Source organism: Acanthopagrus latus, chromosome 14, assembly GCF_904848185.1.
Source record: "Acanthopagrus latus isolate v.2019 chromosome 14, fAcaLat1.1, whole genome shotgun sequence".
In the NCBI taxonomy this organism is placed as follows: Eukaryota; Metazoa; Chordata; class Actinopteri; order Spariformes; family Sparidae; genus Acanthopagrus; species Acanthopagrus latus.
Window position 1 is genome coordinate 508,354 of NC_051052.1, and position 22,173 is coordinate 530,526.

The 22,173-nt window shown below is 42.8% G+C and overlaps 1 protein-coding gene across 9 annotated transcripts in view; it reads right to left on the reverse strand.

Annotated features, from left to right (window-relative positions):
- The window catches only part of plekha5 (pleckstrin homology domain containing, family A member 5), a 217,622-nt gene that overhangs the window by 7,883 nt on the left and 187,566 nt on the right, over window positions 1–22,173 (reverse strand). For 3 of the 9 annotated variants that reach the window (XM_037121030.1, XM_037121028.1, XM_037121029.1), the window contains 16 exons: window positions 22,050–22,133; window positions 20,346–20,465; window positions 16,484–16,537; window positions 12,269–12,349; window positions 10,575–10,610; window positions 9,431–9,493; window positions 9,230–9,310; window positions 8,961–9,113; window positions 8,103–8,204; window positions 7,848–7,956; window positions 7,561–7,604; window positions 5,725–5,922; window positions 2,488–2,623; window positions 923–1,044; window positions 294–485; window positions 84–197 (listed from right to left, as the gene is read on the reverse strand). In XM_037121030.1, coding sequence (XP_036976925.1) covers window positions 84–197; window positions 294–485; window positions 923–1,044; window positions 2,488–2,623; window positions 5,725–5,922; window positions 7,561–7,604; window positions 7,848–7,956; window positions 8,103–8,204; window positions 8,961–9,113; window positions 9,230–9,310; window positions 9,431–9,493; window positions 10,575–10,610; window positions 12,269–12,349; window positions 16,484–16,537; window positions 20,346–20,465; window positions 22,050–22,133 — 1,689 coding nt within the window. Of the gene's footprint in view, window positions 1–83; window positions 198–293; window positions 486–922; window positions 1,045–2,487; window positions 2,624–5,724; window positions 5,923–7,560; window positions 7,605–7,847; window positions 7,957–8,102; window positions 8,205–8,960; window positions 9,114–9,229; window positions 9,311–9,430; window positions 9,494–10,574; window positions 10,611–12,268; window positions 12,350–14,701; window positions 14,833–16,483; window positions 16,538–20,345; window positions 20,466–22,049; window positions 22,134–22,173 lie in introns of those variants that run through there. The other 6 variants (XM_037121045.1, XM_037121033.1, XM_037121031.1 and 3 more) reach the window with 5 other exon arrangements.

Here is a 22,173-nt window from a genome sequence, read left to right on the forward strand (position 1 = left end):
TCTTACAGTTGGAATTTGTTGCCAGTACAGATTGTGGCTATGATTAAGCAGACAAACAATGTAAATAAGCATATCCCATGAACCTTTGGGGCAGGTTCTGTGTGGGTCCCACCAGCCTCAGCAGCCACCTTCAGCTGCTGCAGAGCTGCCTCCAGCTCCACAGGGTCTGCACAGGCCCCCTCTGCCTGGACCCGCGTCTGCATGTGCACACACACATTTGAAATGTTACAAAATAAATCACTCTAGTTAAAGTGTGTGTGTGTGTGTGTGTTTGTGTGTGTGTATGTGTGTACCTGTAGGGTAACAAAAGGGTTGTCTTTGCTGAAGGAGGGTGAGCGTGATGGGGTTTCTCTCCTCTTTTCTCGGAGCGATGAGGCCTCCTGGTTTCTCCTCATCCTCTCCAGCTGCTCCTCCACGCTCATCCTCGTTCTGCCCACCTCCCGCTCCCCAAATCCCGTCTGATCCACTGCACTCCTGGGACGGTCCTGGCATTAGATAGAAACATTTGAGTCTATATGTTTGCATTGCTAGTCTTGAAGCTGTATAGAAAATGATTCCTGACCAGCTGACCTTTCCTTGGCATGACAAAGTGTCAGTATGTACAGGCCTTGGACATTCGTCTTGTTTCTAAATCTGTGGGTGAGGGTGGAGGGTCAGAATGTACATCTCATACCTGTGGTATAGTGGTGCAGTGGAGGTGTAGTGTGGATGATCATAGGAATAACAGCCACAAGGGATAGTTACACAAGTTTGAATGAATGAGAGTGATACGTCACTGTAAATGCTGTTAGTGGAGCAGATCAAGAATGTAAAGAGCTCTGAGTCAAAGGAAACAGCTTTGCTTCAGGCTGGCTCTGCCACATTTGCTGAAAGGGAATCAATGCAATTTTATGTCTCTCTTGATGCCCAGGGCAAAACCTACTGATCTGGGTTCAGGCTTCTTGGTCTTCCTCAGGGTAACATAGGAGGCGATGGTGCAGGACTCGGGAGAGGTCATGGGAGATTTGGTCCTGGGAGGAACGATGCCCACCGGGTAGGGGGGAACTGTCAAAGAGATGCCAGAGAACGCTGTCACTCACACATAAGCAAACAAACACTGCAGTCAGGCTAATCGCTCATGTTGTGAATGAACATGTAACCATGCTCCATTTCACCTCCAAGATACACAACATGTTACAAGAAAGTTCAGAAGAGACAGGAGACATCCTGTGACAACATTCCAGTCCATTAGCAAGCCCTAAATTTGAAGAACAAGCAGATGATTGCTGTTTGAGTGCATTTAAAGCAGCATGAATCAACCTGACTGCTGATGTCCTTTACATATTAACAACACAATATGTATACAGTCTCTGTCAAAAGTTGCCATCCACAGAACATGTATATCATGATAGTCTTTTGTCCCAATGATTTCTACTGCTCTCATGTTTCTGTGATGAACCATAGGACCACTTCCACTTATGAAGTTTGGTTCAGTAATTTATCATAGGTCTTCTGAAAATGTGACCAAATGTGCTGGATCAGAGATATACATACATACGTTCTATTTAGGTGATCACAGAAAGTTGTATCAATCAGATATTCTTTGTAGCATGTCCTATTAACTTCTGAGTGACTCTGATAACAACTGCTGACTTTTCTGGGTCCATGTTAATAGGACTGCTTGATACAGCCAATACACTAGAATGGGGAAGTCTAAGCATTGATCAGAAAGAACACATTATTGATTTGAACAAGTCAGGAAAGTCACTTGGAGCACCTGCCTGTAGTGCCAAAACTACTAGTAACTGGTTTGACCATGGTGTTACTGCGCTTGGCTGGCCAGACAACTCAGCTGACCTGAACCCCATAGAGAATCTATGTGGTTTTGTCAAGAGGAGGATGAGAGACACCAGACCCAACAATACAGACGAGCTGAAGGCTGCTATCAAAGCGACCTGGGCTTTTCAGTTGTAGCAGTTGCAGTTGCGTGCTAGACCTCAGGTGGAGGAGGCAGGGGAGATGCATGGGAGAGCAGATGGAGAAAGCAACAGTCTGAGGTGCTCGAGCTGTGATCTGTCCCTGGAGTGCATCACTTGGTCGTACTGGTCTGAGCTGAATATATAGAGGCTTAAATCCAGAACTGTGTGCGTGGTGAATACCGATGTAACTCACAGTAGCTCAGAATAGGCTACAGTTGCAACAATAAATACAGCTCCTTTGGATGCTGAATGAGGCCATATTGCAATTTTGACAGTACTCACTAATAGGTCAGCCATACTGTATGCATACTGTGAATGTGTCAGCATGATGTCAGCTCAGATAAGCTAAATTTCACGTGTTTCTACTGGTAAGCTTAGAAAATTCTGACCGCTCTTCAACAGAGAATTAAAGAGACATGCCATTAATGTCTGGATTGTGTTTATTGTGATGTGAATGAAGAGATGAACAGAGCCTCAAGTAAGTTAAGATCCAGATGGATGAAGAAGTTGGATGAATGAGTAGAAGTACCTTTCAAGGCTGCAGTGTCTTTCCTATCAGGAGAGCTCTCTGTCTTGTCCTTGTCCTCACCATTGGCCTCGTCCACTTCCTCCTTCACTGTGGTAAGCTCAGGCTCGCTCTTATATAGCCGGTAGTCTGGAGCTTGCTGTGAGGGAACGGGGCGAGACAGCTCTGGGTCAGAATGCACACCATGTAGCAGTGCTGGTTCTCAGATGTCCTCTGTTTGCCCTGATGGATTTTTTTTTTTTACCACTGTTCAAAAGTTTGGACTGAGTGAATTAAATAAATGAATGTTTTTCTGTAATAACAGACATTAATAAATAGGGATGGATATCGTTAGGATTTTATCGATACTGATACTGATACTCCTTATTGGTACCATAACATGTAATAAAACACAAGGTAATAATAAAGCTTCAACAGAGCAGAAACTATGCAATTACAAATACTCCTGAACACATAACCAGGACCAGGACCAGATATAAAAATCTGGAGGATGCCGGAGCACGATGCAGCAAGTCAGCTGAATTTAGCACCGAGCAGACAGGAAGTCATGCACAGAAATAACCATATAACATCTGGTTACTTTCAAAATAAAACACTCTGTGTTGACACCAGCACACAAATCTCAAAAAAGAGAAAAACACAAGTTCTTCTAATGTCCTTCGGTCGGGAACACATACCTATAACTGAGGTCGCGAGTGATTATGTGATTATCGCGGAAACTCCTCGGCCTCCACAGCAGCTGTCTGCCGTAACGTTACTGCGGTATCAAAAATAACTGGTAGGGTTTAGCAGACGGCAGACGGCGGAGCAAAGCCGGATCAGAGCCGTAATACAGTGGACAGTATCCTGTGGAAATTCGGGGCAAGCAACATCACCAAACACCAAACGCGTGCATAGCATGAAGCTAAAGGAGTGTGTGTGTTTGACTGCTGTAACAAAGTAAAGTTAGCAGCCTGGCTAACGCTAAAGACTGCAGAGCCAAAGCAGCAGCACCCGGTTTCATTTCTGCTAAGTCAAGTCACGGAGTTTGTTGTTAAGTTTATAGTCATTATGGTTGAGTAGACTTCAAAAACCATCCATGTCAAAAACCGGTTAAAAATCATAAAAAGTAAAAGTAAAAAAAATAAAATAATAAAATACCGATAACAGTACCGTTTGTCCAAAATCTTAAGGGTACCCTGGTACAGACCCAGTTAGGAGCCGGTACCAAAAAGTACCGGTCCACGGTATACATCCCTATTAATAAACATTCTGAAGTCTTAAATTTCAACTCATCCTGAACCTCCAGGCCTGGGTTAGACACTTGGGCATTTTGATTTGGACTGGCAGGAAGTGTTGATACAGACTAAGGAAAGATCTATTTGTGATCTAACCCAATCTATTCAGTTTACATATGCACATGGCATTCATAGAACAACTGCTCTTTGTTGTTAATGTAAATCTGTGTTATTGATCTGAGGTATTGATCCAGTGTTGTGAATGAGCTATATATTAATTTCGATATTCCAGTAGAGTGTGTCTGATTCTTGGTCTTCCAGATGGACATATGAATATCAAACACAAGACAATGTTCGACTTTTTCCTCCCTTTCCAAATTTGCTTTTTGGATCAAGGGTGTTGTTCTGACAATGAAATAATGGCACAGTCTTATAAAGGAGTGTATTTCGAATGAATACACAACATAATATATACAAGTATCAAAAATGATGGATAATGGCTAGTTCTACAGCCTAAAAGCAACAAACACTACTTAAAAATCAGAGTAGTCATCTGATTGTACTGAATTGAGCTTTTGTGGCAGGTGATTCCAAACCTTTGAACAGTATTGTGCACAAGCCTTAATGGCTTATAGAGTCTTTATGCTGCCTTTGGGTGAAAACCTTGTATATCCCACATGTAAAAGGATCTAAGAACATGCCTCATGAGCTGTAGACTGTTTATCAGCCCAAAGGGTACAAATCAGCTCTTCATGTAAAATGTTAAGACTTTGAGAAATACTATGTGATTAAGTCTTAACATTTCTCTATAAAGTTGGGAAAAAATATAACCATATAATAAAGTGCCATTTGTGAACCAATATTACTTATGTTTATGAATAAACAAAATATGTAAACAGTAATTTTTTTTTTTTGATGTAGCATAAAGAGAATCAAACCCCAGTTTTGCTATGCATCACTGTCACTGCAAATGAGTTTTGCTTTCTGTAATAATCTTTTGTTAAAATATATATTAATGTCTTTAATGTATGTCAATGCGACTGATTTTCATCGTTAGATATGTGTTGTGTGTCAGGTATGGACCGCTGGATGATCAGCTGATGTCCATGGCATCAGCTACAGAAGATCCTTTAAGTAAACACACTTTTTTTTTTTTTAAAGGAGCAGTTTGTTGAAGAAATGTTGATGAGCAATAAGAGATCCTCACTGACTGATTGTTTGTCTCTGCCTACACAAACTAAATAAACCAACTCTCTGTTTTCATAACTGAATAAGCAAACTGACCTTATAGGACAACGCAATTTGTACTGTTTTACTTGGTTACTATGTGGCGGACCCTGCCACCTTTTCTAGCTTCAAACAGTGTTCTGGGATCTTATTTTCCTCTGAGAACAGCTTGTTGATTTACTTTTGGAAAAATGTTTGTGTTACTACATCATTAATATTGAAATATTACAATTCTGCAAAACTACAAAACTACACAGTGCCCTATTAATGTCTACCTTACGCTGGCACTCGAACTAATAAGCAAAGCTAACATGAGAAACTGATTCTCAGATCACATCAGATCCTTTCTACTCTACAGTCCAAGACTTGGAAAAAAGCAAAAAAGCATGAGCTGGAGTTACAAGGTTTTCACCTAACAGCCACACTTGCAGTAAATGGCTCTTAGCATCAACAGAAACACAACACACAACACACAGAATGAAACATCAGCCTCATAACAATGAAATTCTACATGAGATCCATGAGTGTGACTGTGACACTGCAGGTGAATGATGGAGCTTGGATTAAAAACAGAGAAACACACTGAAATGAGTGACATGTATCAAAATGGGGGCTTGAGGAATGGATCTCTTCAGCGGTTATGAAATCAGCCTTTAGGATGGAGTTGACAAGTGAAAGTGATGTTGTGAGCACACAGAATCTAGTGAAATGACACGTTCAAGTGTGGGGCTCGGTGTGCTCATGGATGGCGCTCACAGATGGAGGGGGCAGACAGGGAGGGGATGACGGCTCTTACGCTGTGGGCTCCGTTCCTGGAGCCGGCCTTGCGGTCCTCGGGGCGGTGCGTGTGGGGGGGCAGGCGGCCGCTGGCGTGTGGGTGGTGGGGGGGCACGTGAGGGGGCCGCTCTGTCGAGTCATAGTACTGGGGAAGGGGTGGGCGGGGGGGCACGCTGTCACCCTCCCTGAGAGGACTGAGTGGCAGCAGTGTCACTGCCTGTTGACAGTTAACAAAGCACGTCTCATTCCAAAGAAATCATGTGACATGACTCGACTGCACCTCAGCTCACGAGCTGCACACCTGCTGTGTGTGAGCAGCCAGTGCTCTGTGGCTTTATCACTGAGGACAGCTGTCTGATGCTGCTGGCACTTGTGGAAAGTAACGGAACATACCTATGTGCATTCACACAAGTACTTTACTTTTAAGGTCAGCTTGCGCATTTCCTTTTTAGTTTCCTCCATTTCTGTCATCGTACATTGTGGCACACACTCGTGTTTAGCAGGTCATCCATCACATTCAGTTCACTTTAAAGCTGGAAATGTAGAAAGTTATTCAAAGAAGCCTTTTTCACTGTCAGAGCACCAGCATGAAGATTTCATGTGATTATTTCATCAACATTAATTTTTTGTCTCAATTTCTAATAATTGTATCAGTATCAGCCCTGAAAAAGCCATACTGCTTGAGCCCCATTTCTGAAGGCTCACACGAAGAAGTCACACTTCAAATGTCCAGGAGATTTTAACAGCTCCACTAAAAAGTGTCATTTCCCTCAATACATACAAAATGTTTTCATTTACATAAAAATAAAATCAAAAACCTAAAAAGACAAAACTTCACTCTTCTTTCAGCTTTAAACAGCCTAGACAGTACAGTCAACAGTATTACAGGCACCGTTAGAGGAGAGGAAAACTGCCTTTTCTGCTTTAACTGACAAATTAATCCAGCGGTGAGAACATGTGAAGGAACCCGTCCAGATGTTCCTGCTGAAACCTGCAGCCATGTGCTTGATGTTTATTCTCAGATAGTCAAGCTTATGACATTCAGGTGAATTCACTTACTTTTACACACCTGATGGCTACTTGACCAAAATCACAGACTCACAGGGCAAGTGCACAGCAAGTGTCACTGCTAGTTTCAGACCAACATAGTCGTGATTTTCATGTCCAGTGTTCAGGTTGTGTAAATAGCAAATGTACCTGCACCTGTGCTCTCCTGGACATGTTGGTTTCAAAGTTAGGTAAAGTCAAAGCTGCAGTCTGTTTCCTGATGTTTAAACGACTCATAAGATGCTCCCACACCATTTATACGGTCTGATTTTATGATTTGAGAGGCTGCGCTCAGTTATTTGAAATATTTCCATGAACACAGTCATGTCACTGTAACAAATGTTGTGGCAGATCCACACACACACACACATACACACGGAGGGACGCATCAGCACTCTTCCTCATCCTCAGTGTAGTTTTCCATCTGCAGTCAAACAGAGCTGTTGATGGGACAGATGATTGTGAAACAGCAGGGCAGAGGGTCCAGCAGCTGAGGGCCACATCTCTTTCCCTCAGTAAAGACCAGTGCTACTGTTAAATATGTGCAGGCCCCACCTGGCTCTTCAAGGGAATGGGAGGCAACACTTGGATTGGTTTGATTTATGTTCCACCCAAAACAAACCCATGACGAATTCAGAGTCTAAATATCAGGCGCTATGCTTAAGACCAGGTGCTACAGGCCATCTTAATAGGGTCCTCAGACTTTAACAGGGATCTTTAATTAATGCAGAGGCTAAATCCCATATGAAACAGCTGAAAGTGTGTGCTGCGATGTGGATGTTAGTGTGCCCTGTGTGGGCTGCCTCACCTCATTCTTCTGTAGACTGGAGAGTGGTTTGGAACCAGGAAAACCTGCCGAACACAGGGGAATATAGAGAGAGGGGAAATGGGACACCTGAGAAAGCATTTGCGGTCGTGTGATCGAACCGGGTTTACTTTGACATCACAGCCAGGTTTTTTACATAAATGTTGTTCCTAGAATGTTTTTTCATTCTCCAGAATTCCTTTGTGCAATATGGCACCATCCTCAATGTAAATCACGTCAGATAAATATGAAATGAATGTCATAACATGAATGTATTTGGAGACTCTCACTGCTGTCTGTGCTCCGCTGGGGTTTGTTTTTGGCCAGAGCCTCCATCACGTCCTGGATCCTCCACAGCTCTTTCTGGATCTGGATGTGCCGCTGGCTGGGAGGCTCTGTCTGTGAACACACACACACACACACACACACACACACACACACACACACACGGACATAAATGCTGTTAAAAGCTTGATCACCCCACCAACTGGTGTGTGTGTGTGTGTGTGTGTGTGTGTGTGTGTGTGTGTGTGTGTGTGTGTTACCTGTGGGCTGCCCAGAGCCTCCAGCTGTTCCAGCAGGTTGGACTTGGCCAGAGTGACATCTGCCCCCAGCCTGTCGTACTCCCTCCAGGAGCGCTCCAGCTCCTGAAAGCAGGACACCAGCCAACAGTCGGGTCATGGGACTGTGTGAACGTGTCCAAACTTCCCCACCAGCCCATCTTGTATAATTTCATATGAAAATGAATGCACTATGTTTGTGCTTTTTTCAACACATTGCTAATATGTGACTATGGAGGGATAGAGGAGAGTGTCAGAGTGAGAGAGAAATAAGAACCAGGTTAATGGGACATTGTGAGCCTTATGTCTGTCTTTTTGTCTTATGTTCTTTATTGGTGCTTTGACTCTGTGGAAAAACACGTTCTGTGTTATCATGTGTCTCCTCACAGGTCAGAAACTGAGGCTGTTATCCCTGATTCTGACCTTACGATCCAAAACCATTTCAATAACAACATCTTTTATACTTCTAACAACAGAACCAGAGGCTTCATGTCTGAGGCTGATGCAGAACATGCATGTCTCTTACTCAGAGCCCAGTTCATGCCTACGAAAGCTGCTCAGTGGTGTTATGTAGCCAAAAAAGCCTGACTTCCCAGCTATATGAAAACACCTGGATCACCAACTGAGCTGGCTAACTTACAGTTTAGTGCCCGTCAACCTTGAAGGGGGATCAAATCATTTAATTGTGTGGCCCCTTTAGACTTTCCAACTGTTACTGGACTGAATGGCTCAAATTATGACAGTCAAACAAGTCATGGGTGTGCTGTGTGTGTGCTGGGTGTGGTGTGTGTGTTGGGAGGTGTGTGTGTGTGTGTGTGTTGGGGTGTTGGGGTGCTCTCTCACAGTGCTGACTCTGGACAGCTCTCTGCAGGTGCTGAGCAGGCCGTTCTGCAGCACATCTTTCTGCTGGAGCAGGCTCTGAAGGGCTGCAGGGTTGGAGCCACTCTGTTCACTCAGCTCTTGACTGGCAGACAGCAGGGCCGTCTCCAGTGTGTGCTGTCACACACACACACACACACACACACACACACACACACACACACACACATCTAATTGAACATATGAATACACACAAAGACACACACATTGATCCACAGCTGACCTTGCTATACCTTCTCTCTGTGCAGCTGCTGCAGTTTCTCCTCCTGCATCCTCACTGCCTTGTCCTGCTCACACAGTCTGCTCAGCTTGGTCTGACACACACACACGCACACGCACACACACACACACACACACACACACACACACACACACATCAACTCAACTTTCTTTGAAAATACTCTCTGTTTCACTCCAAGCTGTGTTCATCTTACATCGATGTCGGCTTCCTCTGTGCGCTGGGTGAAGGAGCTGTCTTTGTAGTCGTCAGGGCTGATCTGAAATGAGGAAGCACAGTCAGAGACGGACAGCAGGGGGCGACAGCAACTCATCTGTTAGGATGGAGAGCCCGGAACTCTAGCCATGAAGAGTTCTCATCCAAAATACTTCTTAATGCAATTTGGGGGGGGTTTCACTTATTTTTCCCCAGTCTGCCAAACTGTTGGTTTTTCAGTTCAGTTATATTTGTGATGTAAATTGTGTTTTATTAGAGTAAAAGTCACTTTTCCCCCACATGCTACAGATTGTAGACACAAGGTCTTCATATGCTTTGTGCCATTTATTCCAGAGGGTACGAGGGGATGAGGGGATCAGTACTCCGTGCATTTTCACTAATCCTGTTTAATTTCCCTTGAAGCTGTTTACCCAGGTGTTACCAGGGATATGGTGACTGAAGATTATAATGTCGAGACAGACGGAGGGAGGTGCAGCTGCATTAAGTCACATTATATGTCATACATATAAATCAATCAGTTGCAAAAGTGTGATTTTACACAAGTGACTTAGAGGAAATATCATAGTTTTACTCCTCCACTTTTACTGTTTCAGTCTCCTTTACTCACTATGATGTCTGTAAGCAGTGTCCTCTGACAGAAAGAACAAATGTTTTGCCTCCAGGCCACCTTCTTCTGGGAGAATATCATTACATCTCTATCTATATTAACAAGTCACAATGTGTTATTTTTTAGAACCCAACCAATATGGAGTAGAAAATTCCGATATTGATGTATCAGCCGATATGCATACTTTTAAGCTAAATGACATCAGTGCACTGAAACACTTAATTGAGCATTGAATCTGTATTTTAGCTCAAAAAACATGTGAGTCCCTGAAAGCAAACCCACAGAAACTCTAGCAGTTACATAACCTGCTTGAGGTTATACAGAAGGAGAAAACCCTCACCTATGTCTGTGTGAACTGTGTGTCAAATATCCATCATTATGCACTATATGCAGAATGCAAAGACAGAGCCCGTCAATTTATGGATCTCAAAAACTACTCACCGAAAATTCAGTTTTTTAAAGCAACAGTGTTGTGTAACAGAACAGTTTTGTTACGTACAGCAATAACATAACTTACACTGGGGCAACTCATGCGCCCTCCCGCCATTTCCTCCTAAAAGAAAGAAAAAAGCAAGGCTGTTGGTTGAGGCAGGAGGTGAGAGATGAGAGCAGACACATGCAGATTTTCAGTGGCGTGGACTATAGTGATGAACAGCTCTGAAAGTTACCCCCACTGAATTTTACAGTGCACATTATTCTGCTCTGTTCCATGAAATACGGCTGAGAGACGGCAGTACAAACCCACACAGAGGGAATTCAGACGCTTCATTAAGGTGGGACCTTCACAAAGCACCGTTTGAAGACCATTCAACCACTGGAAGCTTTCCTACAACTTCTAGTGAGTTATGAATAAATGCATTACAGAGGCCCTGTTATAGGAGTTCAAATTCTCTTTGAATTGTGACAATGAAATGACAGAAGAGGTTTAATGACGAGCCAGTTACATGTTTTATTTTACTTTGCTGAACACATTTTAAAATCCTTTTCTTTGAATAGCCTGATCTGATCTCATCAGAGCATCACAGCAGGACCTGGATGCTCCTGACTGACTCCTTGATCGTTCAGCTGAGGTCTGTTCATTCAGACCAGCTGGAGGTGATGGATATGCTGGTTTGCACCCTGATATGGAAGTGGAGTAAAAATGAGCTTGTGCAGAGATTGCTTGCAAAGCACTGCGCACATCTGAAAGGAGCCATTGTTTTCAACAGGGCTATAGTTCAATCTCAGCTTCACACTTCATATAAAAGGATGTTTAGGCAAGCCCATAATGAAAATACCCTTTAAAGTTTGTTCAGCATTTTGGGAAATACATCTATTCACTTTCTTTAAGTGGTAGGTAAAAGCTTCAGCAGGTAACTCCTGCTTAAATAGCAAATTTATTTTTCATGGGCTATTAATCCCTTAAGATATGATGTGTTCATTTGTATCTTTTAACCTTGGTGAGCTATTACCCTCTTCATGCTAAGCTAGGCTAACCATCTCCAGACCCACCATCCCTCTCAGATACACAGGAAATGTACATTCTACAATGTTTACTATCCAAAGAACATCTGAAAAAGTGGACCATTAAAACACACACATCTAAACAGTATAACATTCCAAAGTGATACTGAACAACGGAGAGTGCAAGATAAAGACAGACAGTGAGAGGGGGAATCCATGGCTATGTAGCATTGCACCATAACCCATGCTCATTTCAGGACACTTCCGACTGCATCAAACAGAAAGCGATGACATGAGATGCGCTGGGTCCAGAACAACTCTGTATACACTTCAAATAATGCTGTGATGACGTGTGGGGAATGGTGGCTGAGTAACGACTGGTCGATGAACGGACGGACTGCATCCAAAATGTAAAACAAGAGGTGGATGGAAGAGGACGACGTGGATACACAACCACTGGGCTACCAGGGCCAAGGTCTGGTTTGAGTCTGCTCCACATCACTCAAGTTCAAATTCAAGGGTTCATTTTGAAAAATACAAAGACTTGATAATGAACACCTTTTCAGGACCCATTACCTATTAACTCATTCATTTGATCATGAAATAAGACTTAGCATGACACTTGATTTACCAAATCTTTAAAAATGGTTGAGATGAAAACTTGTCATGATTGCTGTGAGGTTTTGACCCAACAACATGGACATACAGAGTGTGTCAAAAGACAGATGGTCTGTCTTGACTCAAACCAGAGCCTGCCAGATATCTTACTTGCTGGTAGAGTTGCGGCCTTGGTGCCGAGTTCTCGATCATAGTGTGAATCATGAAGATTAGAGGCTCGTTCTCCTTCGTCTAGCGGAGCACCAGGGAGAAAGAGGATACAGTGGTGTAATGACACAGCAGTATGTGTTGCTTGAAGCATCAGCCACTGTTGAATGGCTGAGATCCATGAGCTGGAATGGGAGCAACCCTCCCTCTCTTTAAACAAGCACAAACGGAGGATAAACACCACTGTAATGGACAGTTTAGTGTTCTCCAGCTCACTGATTAACAATAACTTAATGATTGAAGAACCCTCTCTGAAAGAGCTGCGGTCAGGTGGGAGCATAAAAACACTTCCGTTGAAATTCATCTCTGTGGTCGGCAGCAAGTAGCGGAGGCCAGCTTGTAAAGGCTGCATGTCACTCCAGTGCAGAAGTTTAAACATACATTTAAGGACCATTCCTGTGTTTTTGTACCAGTTAATACTTCATATCGAGCATTTTCCTAAGCACACCATAGTATTTCTTTGCAGGCAGGGACTGACGTTAATTCATTTCAGTTTATGATGAACTACTGGCCTTTGCAGATCCACTTGGTCTAGAAAATGAATCATTCAAAGTTCATCCTTGGTCTCAATGGTTTTATTTGGGCAAAAAGATATGAAGCCATCAAAACTTCTACAATTAATGTCAACTTTCTGAGACTTATTAAAACTACTACAGGGAACTTTTAACTGGTTATGAAACAGTCTCAGTTTCACACTGATGCCTCTAATCTATTCTTTTCCAAGGCCACTTTTGGCCACCCCGAGTCAAAACGAGCCGCAGCAATTTGTATATCCATCACCAGTTTTACTGCACTGCCTTGGGCCAAGACACACCTGCTCCGGAAAAGTGCCAGAGGGCGTTCACCCGACCTTGCAGTAATGTCTCAAACTAGCAGCATCTCCCCCTAAAATGTTCCTTCCAGCAGCTTTAAGGTGCGGTTGTGCAGTCTAGATGAGCAAATCCTCACTTCCAACTCTACTTCCACTCAATGTTAACACAAATATTCCAGGAACAAAAGGACCCGTGAGGACTCCCTGACCACTACCAACCAAGTCTCAAGCAAATCTGAGACACATTAAAAAGGAAAAAAATATTATCGGCACTTGGTTCTGTTTTTCTTGTGCTGACCATTGGCTGACTATCTGTCTCGTATGACTAATCTAATCTCACCAAAGTATTTGTTAAGATCTTGGAGCAGCATTGCTATAAATAGGTCCAGTGGGCCAACAAACACATGCAGTCAGACGATCCAGTTAGTCAAAGAGAAAACAAAGTTTAACAGTTGTTACCCAAACTGCTGATGCAGTTTACAGACCCACTTCTGGTTCAGCATTGACTACAGTTCTTACTGTAGTTGTACACTGCATGGTTTTCCCACGCAGTGTGCTTAGTACTGCTTTCACCTGCAGATGAAGACATGCTTTCAACCTGTATATGTCATGTCTCCTGTTTTTGTTCTTGTTTCTGGTTTTTGGTTTCTTGTTCATGATTTACATCCTTGTATCTTGTCTTGTGTTATGTTTTGCTTTCTCCATGTCTTGTGTCTCGTTTTGCCTTCTCCATGTCTTGTGTCTCTTGTTTTGATCTTCCATGCCCTCATGTGTCCTTTAAGTTCTCCCCTCTGGCTCCCTCTGTCTGTTGTCTTGTTCCCTCCTGGTCTGTTCCTCTGTGCTCCTCCCTCTCGTTATCTCACCTGGTTTCCTTCCTCCTCTCTCCTCACCTGTGCCTCGTCATGTCATTAGTGTGTGTATTTAGTCTCTGTGTTTCCTTCACTCCTCGCCCAGTCATTGTATTCTGTCTAGTGGATTCTGTCTCGTGTATTCTGTTTGCTGATACCTGTCTCTTGTCTACGCTCCTGTTCTTGCTCTCGTCCATGTTCCTGCCCATGTTCCTGTCCATGCTCGGTATGGTTTTGGTTTTGAGTTTTTTTTATGTTTGAGTTGAACTTTGAATTTTGGTTGCTACTTTGTCTTGCCCTTTAAGTTGTTACTTTACCTGTCTGATTCTTGTTTGCTACTTTGCCTTTTGCCCTTTTGTCTGCTTTCGGATTTTGTATTCAGCTTTAATAAAAGCTCGCTTTTTGTTCTCATTATCTTGCCTCCTTTAACTGCATTTGGGTCCACCTCCCTTTCCATAGTTTTCCCTAAACCCCAACCTGAAAGTATAATCATCCAGTTGCTTGTGTTTTTTGACATGTCATACCTATTTTAGTGATGTTGCCATGATATTCCTTTAAGAATAGGGGTTGAGAAATGGTAGTTTAATTGATTTGGAATAAAAAGGACATGAGTAATAGTGCAATAGACTGAACCTTTTGAAGAAGGTAAACAGCTCCTCAAATAGACTCTGTACTTTGACGATCAAAATATTTGTACATTGTTTTTCAATTAGCATCCAATCTGCTTGGCTTGACACTTGCTCCCACACAGCTTGTCCATGGCTAGTCTGTCCCTGAAGCACATGACCTTTTCAGAGTTCAACAGTCATATTCAGTAATGCAGGAACTGTGGGAAGGCCAGTTCCAACCTACAGGACAAAAATAAACAACACATCAAGACGCCTGCCGTGATCAGTGTATGCCTCTGTGAACTCTCCACAGGTTTGGTTTGTCTGGCAATTAGCCTGGCAGCTTCAATCTACTGCGGAAACATCCATATTATTATAGATATAATTATTTATATAACAAATGCTTTTTCACAATTGAATAACTTACAGCCAGTGGCTGTGCACCACAGTAAACTTCACCATAATGAATTAAAGTCCTGTCCCTATCTTTGTGTCAGATAAAGCTATTCTAATAAAATTGGACTTTTAGTTTTTACTTCCTGGTGCTTCCGTCGGTTTGTTGTGCGAGCTGATCCTGTCTGAAGTGCACTCGACCGACATTAGCAAACAACCAGAGAGGGTGAGAGGTGCTGCATTGGGTACATTGTTATAAAAAGGCAGTGAGTATTGATTAATACAGCCCTGAGCAGTCTGCAGATATTAGACAGATACTGTGATGTTTTTGTAAATTACAAATAACAGTATTGATTTCTAACCTTTCCGACAGCTGTGGGTTTCATTAAATCGCAACGCAGTATAAAATTCCTCCTGGAGAAATCTCTAGTTATTGAAAATTGATAACCTGTTACAGAAGCATGTTATTGCTGCTTTGTTTTATTGTAGCTGGCATCACTGGTCAGAACTCTCTTATTCACCTGTAACCACAGCTAACAGTGATGATCCAAAAGTAGGGCCACTCTACTCCACCATGTCATTGTTTACAGAAATACTCACATTAATATCTTTTTTTTTTTTTTTTGTCATTGCATCTGACTATGATTGTGCGTAATGTATTTCATGGCCATGTTCAGTCCAGCACACTACCCCTCAAGACTGTGTTTGTAAAAGCAGACAGCCTGGTATGCTGCTGTCTCTCTGTGTAGAACAGCTGAAACAGCAGCCCTATCAGCACTAATACTTTCCCTGCTCTGAAGGTAACCATCTGTTTAATGCAACACACTATCATATCCACTGTTTACTTATCATAGTGTCCACACTTGGTCACAACTGTCCTCTGCACTTTGTTGTCATGGCCTGTGAAAAATTGATATATCGAAGTCAAGGCCTCCAAATGAAACAGTCCTTAAATTGTAATCAGCCACACAATGTTGATAATAATCACGTTCTGAGATCTGCAACAATCTACAATTTAACTCTCTGCTAGTTGGTTCTCATGAAACCAGTCACTGGGTTTACCTACAAAAGCACTGTATGCACTGGAGGATGCTCGGCAACAATTTGAAACAAGGCTTCAATAAATAGCAATATGTTAAGTATGGCCCTTTATCTAAACTAGGAAGGTCAATACAGAGAGCATCTTAGTCCTCGAACTGGGCTGCCACCAACCAAAGAGCTTGACCTGCTGAGTCAAGGTTAAAGGGTACGTTGAGCTGATGCAAGTTTGTCAGTTTGTTCAGATGAACGTACTCTGAGAAAACAGGCAGAGAGGAAGGAAAGAAAATGAAGGAAGAACAGAGAGAAAAAACAGAAGGCAGGCCCAGAGAGTAGCATTAAAGAAACTTGAAACACTAATTACACCCAGGGAGAAGTGAGGGTTCAAAAGCTCCAGTGCCTCAGAAACATATTTTGGTAGCAGCTGGAGACAGAAGGGAGTAAACTCAGAGGTTCTCACCTGGCTGTCCAGGTAAATAAGGTTCCTCTGAAGATGATGGGAAAGAACATCAGTCTACAGGAGCGGCAGAAGAAGGAAGAGAATAAGCAGAAGTAGTGAGGCCATGTTTGGTAGAGATGGAGTGAGGCAGGCAGGAGACAGCAGGAAAAAGGGAGTCAAGGCCACATTTAAACGGGAAGGAAGAAATCATCAGAAGAATAGGAGGAAAACGAGATGATGGAGGATACCTTAAAAGGCAGTGCTGCATATTCAATCATGTCTCATTGCATATTTATTCTTTAATTAGAATAAAGCATGTTTTTGCTGCCCAAACCTAAAGCTGCTGTGAGTGTTATTTTCTTATCAAAAGAAGTGTTAAATAGCTCTATACGCCAACTGTAATCACGGTTACAGGTCGCTAACATGCCTCTCCTCCCCTCGCTCATTCAGTAAAAGAAAAGGACATTTTCTGGGTTTGCGGATGACTTTATCCAATCAGGACAGGGAACTCTGCGAAGAGGCCGTCCTGCCTGCTTGGCGAACACAGAGAGCAGGATTCTCATGATTCTTCTGTCCTGGTACCAACGGAGGAACATGGAAACGTACCAATTCCAGCGCTCCCGGTGAAGCTGATCCCAAACACGACATGCATTGAAAAACACTTGAGGACCAGTCAAAGACCGCTGCCGAGAAAAATAAGGGAGTCGCGTAAGTATAAAACCGTTGACACTCACAGCAGCTTTAACTTTACCTCTGACTTTAAAGTCAGAATTCAGAAGGGAGAAAGAAAGAACTTTTTGCACTGAGCGGTGAAAACCTTTACTGAATAATAATCTAATGTTTCACTCTAGATGTGAAACATTTCTACAGCGTTGAAGCACTATTTGCTATGACTGATGCCAGGACAACAGCAGAGTAAGAGGGCTCATGTAGCACTGTTGAGAAGATGCACTTACATTCTCTGTACTTAAAGGAGAACTTCGGTCGATTTCAACGTGCAGCTTCATTGCTCAAGCTACCATTGACTTGCCAGTACTGAAGACATGAGCACATTTGGTCCAACCATTACAGGGCTCCATGAATGGAGAGTTAGCATTGACAGCTAACAGCATAGGGTCAGAACTTTACACTGTGTTTTAAGCTTCTTAACATGCTCCACATCTCACCCCTAAAGTTATGCAACATCAGCAGACACCTTACAACACAGCACTGTAGCATGTATGACTCAAAATGAATGAAAAAGTAGTTAAAACAGTGTGTTTGTGCAAGGAGCTACATCCCGGTTTGTTGACATCCGTGTCTTCCGGTAGCTGGACCAAACTAATCAATCCGTTGAGCGTGTGCTCAACAGGCTTAACAGGCTATTGCAAGGCTCATGGCTCATGACAGGCTGTAACATGGTCATGTACATTATGAACAGAAAAACGAAAATACTGGAATATGTTTCTGTCTCCGCCAATGAGGGAGTAAGCGCACGCTACAGTGCTGTATTGTAAGGTGTCTGCTGATGTTGCATGACTTTTGGGGTGAGATGTGGAGCATGTTAAGAAGCTTAAAACACAGTGTAAAGTTCTGACCCTATGCTGTTAGCTGTCAATGCTAACGCTCTGTTCACTCAGCCCTGTAATGGTTGGACCAAATGTGTTCGCGTCTTCGGTACTGGCAAGTCAAGGGTAGCTTGAGCTATGAAACTGCACGTTGAAATCGACCGAAGTTCTCCTTTAATAAGGCATTTTGATCAAGTGCATGTACACTACACAGAGGGCTAAGGAGCCAGAACGGTGACAGTTAGTGCTGTCACTGGAAATTGGACAATGTTTTCATTTGATTTGATATATTTTTTTCAGTGCTAATACAACTTCTTCAAATACAAATGTTTTGACTGCAATTTTTCCTTTGTTTTTTTCGGCTTTGTTTTCAGTAACATCTTTTATTTTCAATGGCAGTCAAGTGTTCAGGCTCCAGAGAGGCTGGCTACTACAGATACATCTCAGTTGTAAAGTGGGTATGGTGCAAATGTCCCTGCTATCTGGTCTTTACTGGAGCAGTCTAGTAAATCAAGAAAACCGATGACTTTACAATGGTTTAAGGCCAAGATAAGAAAACCACAAATTTGTGCTTTCACAAGGATACCATATCCAAACCCAAATTAGTGCAATATCTAGTCTCATACCAAATATGACCATATATCTGTGTATCACATGGCAATCTCTGAACACATGCAGATTGTTAAGCAGTCACTGGGTAGCACACATATTCTGCAATATAAATCACAGAAGTTAGAGTTTATCAACCCAGAACACATGACAACATGCTGCATTGCAATACCAGTTTGAAAACTGGTGTATTAGACATGCTGCATACCTGTTGTACAAGCATCACACAACTTCCAGTCTTCTGAATAACATATCTCAGAACTGCTTGGGTTAATGCAAAATGAATCCACATTAAACACAGCACACTGATGGTTTCAAACTAGTGCTCATGATGTTCACCAAGCTGAAAAGAGGACAACTGAGTCCATGTTGTTCCGTGCATCAGCTCTGATGCATCCATGTTACCTGGGCCTTCACCCACACCTCGAGCCAACATGCAAGACACACACTTAAAGCTTAACTTCACCAACTTTATACAGTCAAGTGTGGTTAGATGTCTCGGGAGGGTAAAACTGCATGTTTGGAAAAATATTCAACACTAACCCTTACCCTACATTCAACTTTTTACACTGGTAGCAACGGTGTTTACCGCTAAAAATAAGGAGCACCAGCACAAAATGTACGTGCACCTCTTCATGCAACACAATACATTCATTTTCCCCATCTTAATAAATGATAAATGTTCTATTTACAGAAATAACCATTTTATTCATATTAAGGTAGCAAAGAGAAGGTTATTTTTCATGACTTGTTAAAGGGACACTATCGGATTATGTGACTATCTGATAATAAGTAATTCAAACTGTGTTTAAACTGTGTTAAAACTACAGTGTTTCCTCCTTCTTTATTGGGAGAGGAACACATCATTTGTTTTCAAACTGTCCAACGGTGTTATAGGACTGCAGCACTTTTCAAAAGCCTACATTGCCCATAATGCAACTCAGCCACGGAGTGAAATCCCTGGAGGCAGTTTGTCAGATTACATGCAGCTTCCTCTGGAGCCACAAACAGCTTTATGTGACTATTTTCACATATGCAGCAGTACTCCCCAGGACCTGTCAACACACTCTAGTGTGTACTATTGGTGGAGTTACCCTTTAGACACACACGTACACAGGTGAAAAAGAAATAGCATAAGTCCATACATCAATCCCCAACATCCCCAATCAAATCATACCTCCACCACCCTGCACATGGGGACAATAATGCAAAATGAAATTGAATATGGGGTGTTCACACAGCCAAAGGGGTGGTTTTGACACTCAAATGACATTGTGATTTGTTCTTCCAAGATTCCAACAGAAAACTTGTGACTGTTGAAGCCAGAGTTTGGGTTATTGACAAAATTATTGTCAATTCTCTGGTGCTAAAGTGCCCCCTTAAATAAATCTTCAGCATCTCAAGCTTGTTCATTGATACATGGGCAATTCAACCTGCCTTTAGCATGTCATTAAGGTTCATCCTCTGGGCCATGACTGAAAATTTCATGACAGTCAATCAAAATATACATTTCAGTCTCAACCAAAGAAGTGAACCATTTAAAGTCACACAGAGAGTCAGAAGACACCAAAACCATGTTCATTTGGAGTAAACCACCAGTGTTACACCACATAAACACACAGAGTACTGAACTGGCTGCTTGGTTGGGAAAGCACAAATGCGTGCATGCACACACACACACACACACACACACACACACACACCTACTGAATAGACTCAGTGCTGACCTTAGCGTTGGGCCCTTCCAAACCCAGGGCCATTAGCTGAGCTACTGTGTGTTCCCGCAGGCTGTTGAGCTCCGCCTGCTGCCGGCGGAGCTTGATCAGCAGCAGGGTCAGCTCCTCGGGCTGCACACAGCAACACAGACGAGAGAAGAGGAGCCACACTGACATCAACACCCCTCCACTGGTGGCAATTCATCATGATGCAGTAACTTCAATTACCTTCAAGAGGAGAGGGACTTCTTCTACAGCTCACTGATTGCCCAGTAGACAATCCTAACACTATACCCGTAGGATGAGGCATTTAAACCAACTCCCTTGGTCTCCGTCTGGAGGCAAAAGTATATGATGTGCACATGACTGTGTTCCTTTCATTTCCAGTCTTCCAGGCTTCTTCTTCTTCCACGTACTTTAGTTTCTTAGCGTTTATTCAGGAATTATCATTGAGATCAAGAGCAAAGCAAAACCTCAACATATGGTGTTGGACAATCCACCTGCACATACACAGTGTGATGGTGTCATTATTGTGTTGGAGGGCTGAAAAAACACAACTTTCTGGATAGCCAGGAAGAGGAAATTGGCACTGACAGACTGAACAGAACCGATAGGCAGAAAAGACGTGAGGCTGAATTTGAAATATTCAAGAAAGTGAAAAGAATGTGAGCCACTGGTTGATAAAATGTACAAGTTCACTGGTCAAAAGACACACAGCCCTGACATACTAATGCTTCATGGAGTGAATCAGTTCCCTATATACATATCCAGCAGATAAAGCAGAGAAGCATTGGCACTAACTCTTTCAAACTGTGGTTTGGAGCTGAGCATGTCTCTATGCGCATATATCTAAGCTGGATCAAAAACAATAAACTAAATGAGATGAAAAAATTCAAGTGACTCATGAGTTAAATGACAAATACCAATAAATGCACCTCTCAATAGTTTTATTACCAGTGCTCACATGTCTATGTGGAATGTGAGGGCGGTCACTTGTAGCTGCAAACCAACAGAAAATTATCACCCAACTCTGCAGCCCCACAGTGCTGTTCAACCTCCTTATCTCATTGTGTTGGCTTCAATGAAGACAGATAACCGTTTCAGTTCAGTCTCACTTTACTCGCGTGGAGGATCCAGCCTGGTATTTAAATGAGGAGTGGGTGGAGAAGCTACTGCTCTGAACAGCCATGAGACCTTGTCTGCACTTTTACCCTGGACATTTCTGTTTCAATCTTTCAGAGCTGAAAGGATTTGATGCTTCGACATGATCTCTACAAAACTCAATATAATATGTCAAGTGTGAAAGAAAATGCCACACACACACACACACACACACACACACACACACACACACACACACACACACACACACACAGTCCTCCTCTTGACTGCCGTTGCTTCACTTTGAGAGCAAAAAACACTTTGACTTGTGCTGCATCACTGTGTGTCTGTGTGTGCTGTTGTTCAGAGACAGCAGCTTTGTCAATAATTACACTGGTGCTGCAGAGACAAGTGGAAGAAACAGCAAAGAGAGGCTGCTGAGAACAAAACATCACTGACGTGAGTGTGTGTCACTGGACGTCTGAGAGAGGCTGTCTTTGATTTGTGTAAACTCTTATCACACTCCTGAGTGTCTACAGAAGGCAGGGGACAGTGAGCTGAATGTATTGAGGTATGGAGAGTGTGGGGGGTGAGGGGCTTCACTGTGACACTCACTGTCTTGCCTTGCAGGGACTGTGCGGTGATGGTCTGAGGAGGGACACTGCCTGCGATGGATCGTCGGTCAGGCGGGTAGCCGTACTGTGGGGGACAGGGACACACTTCAATTCAAGTCAAATGA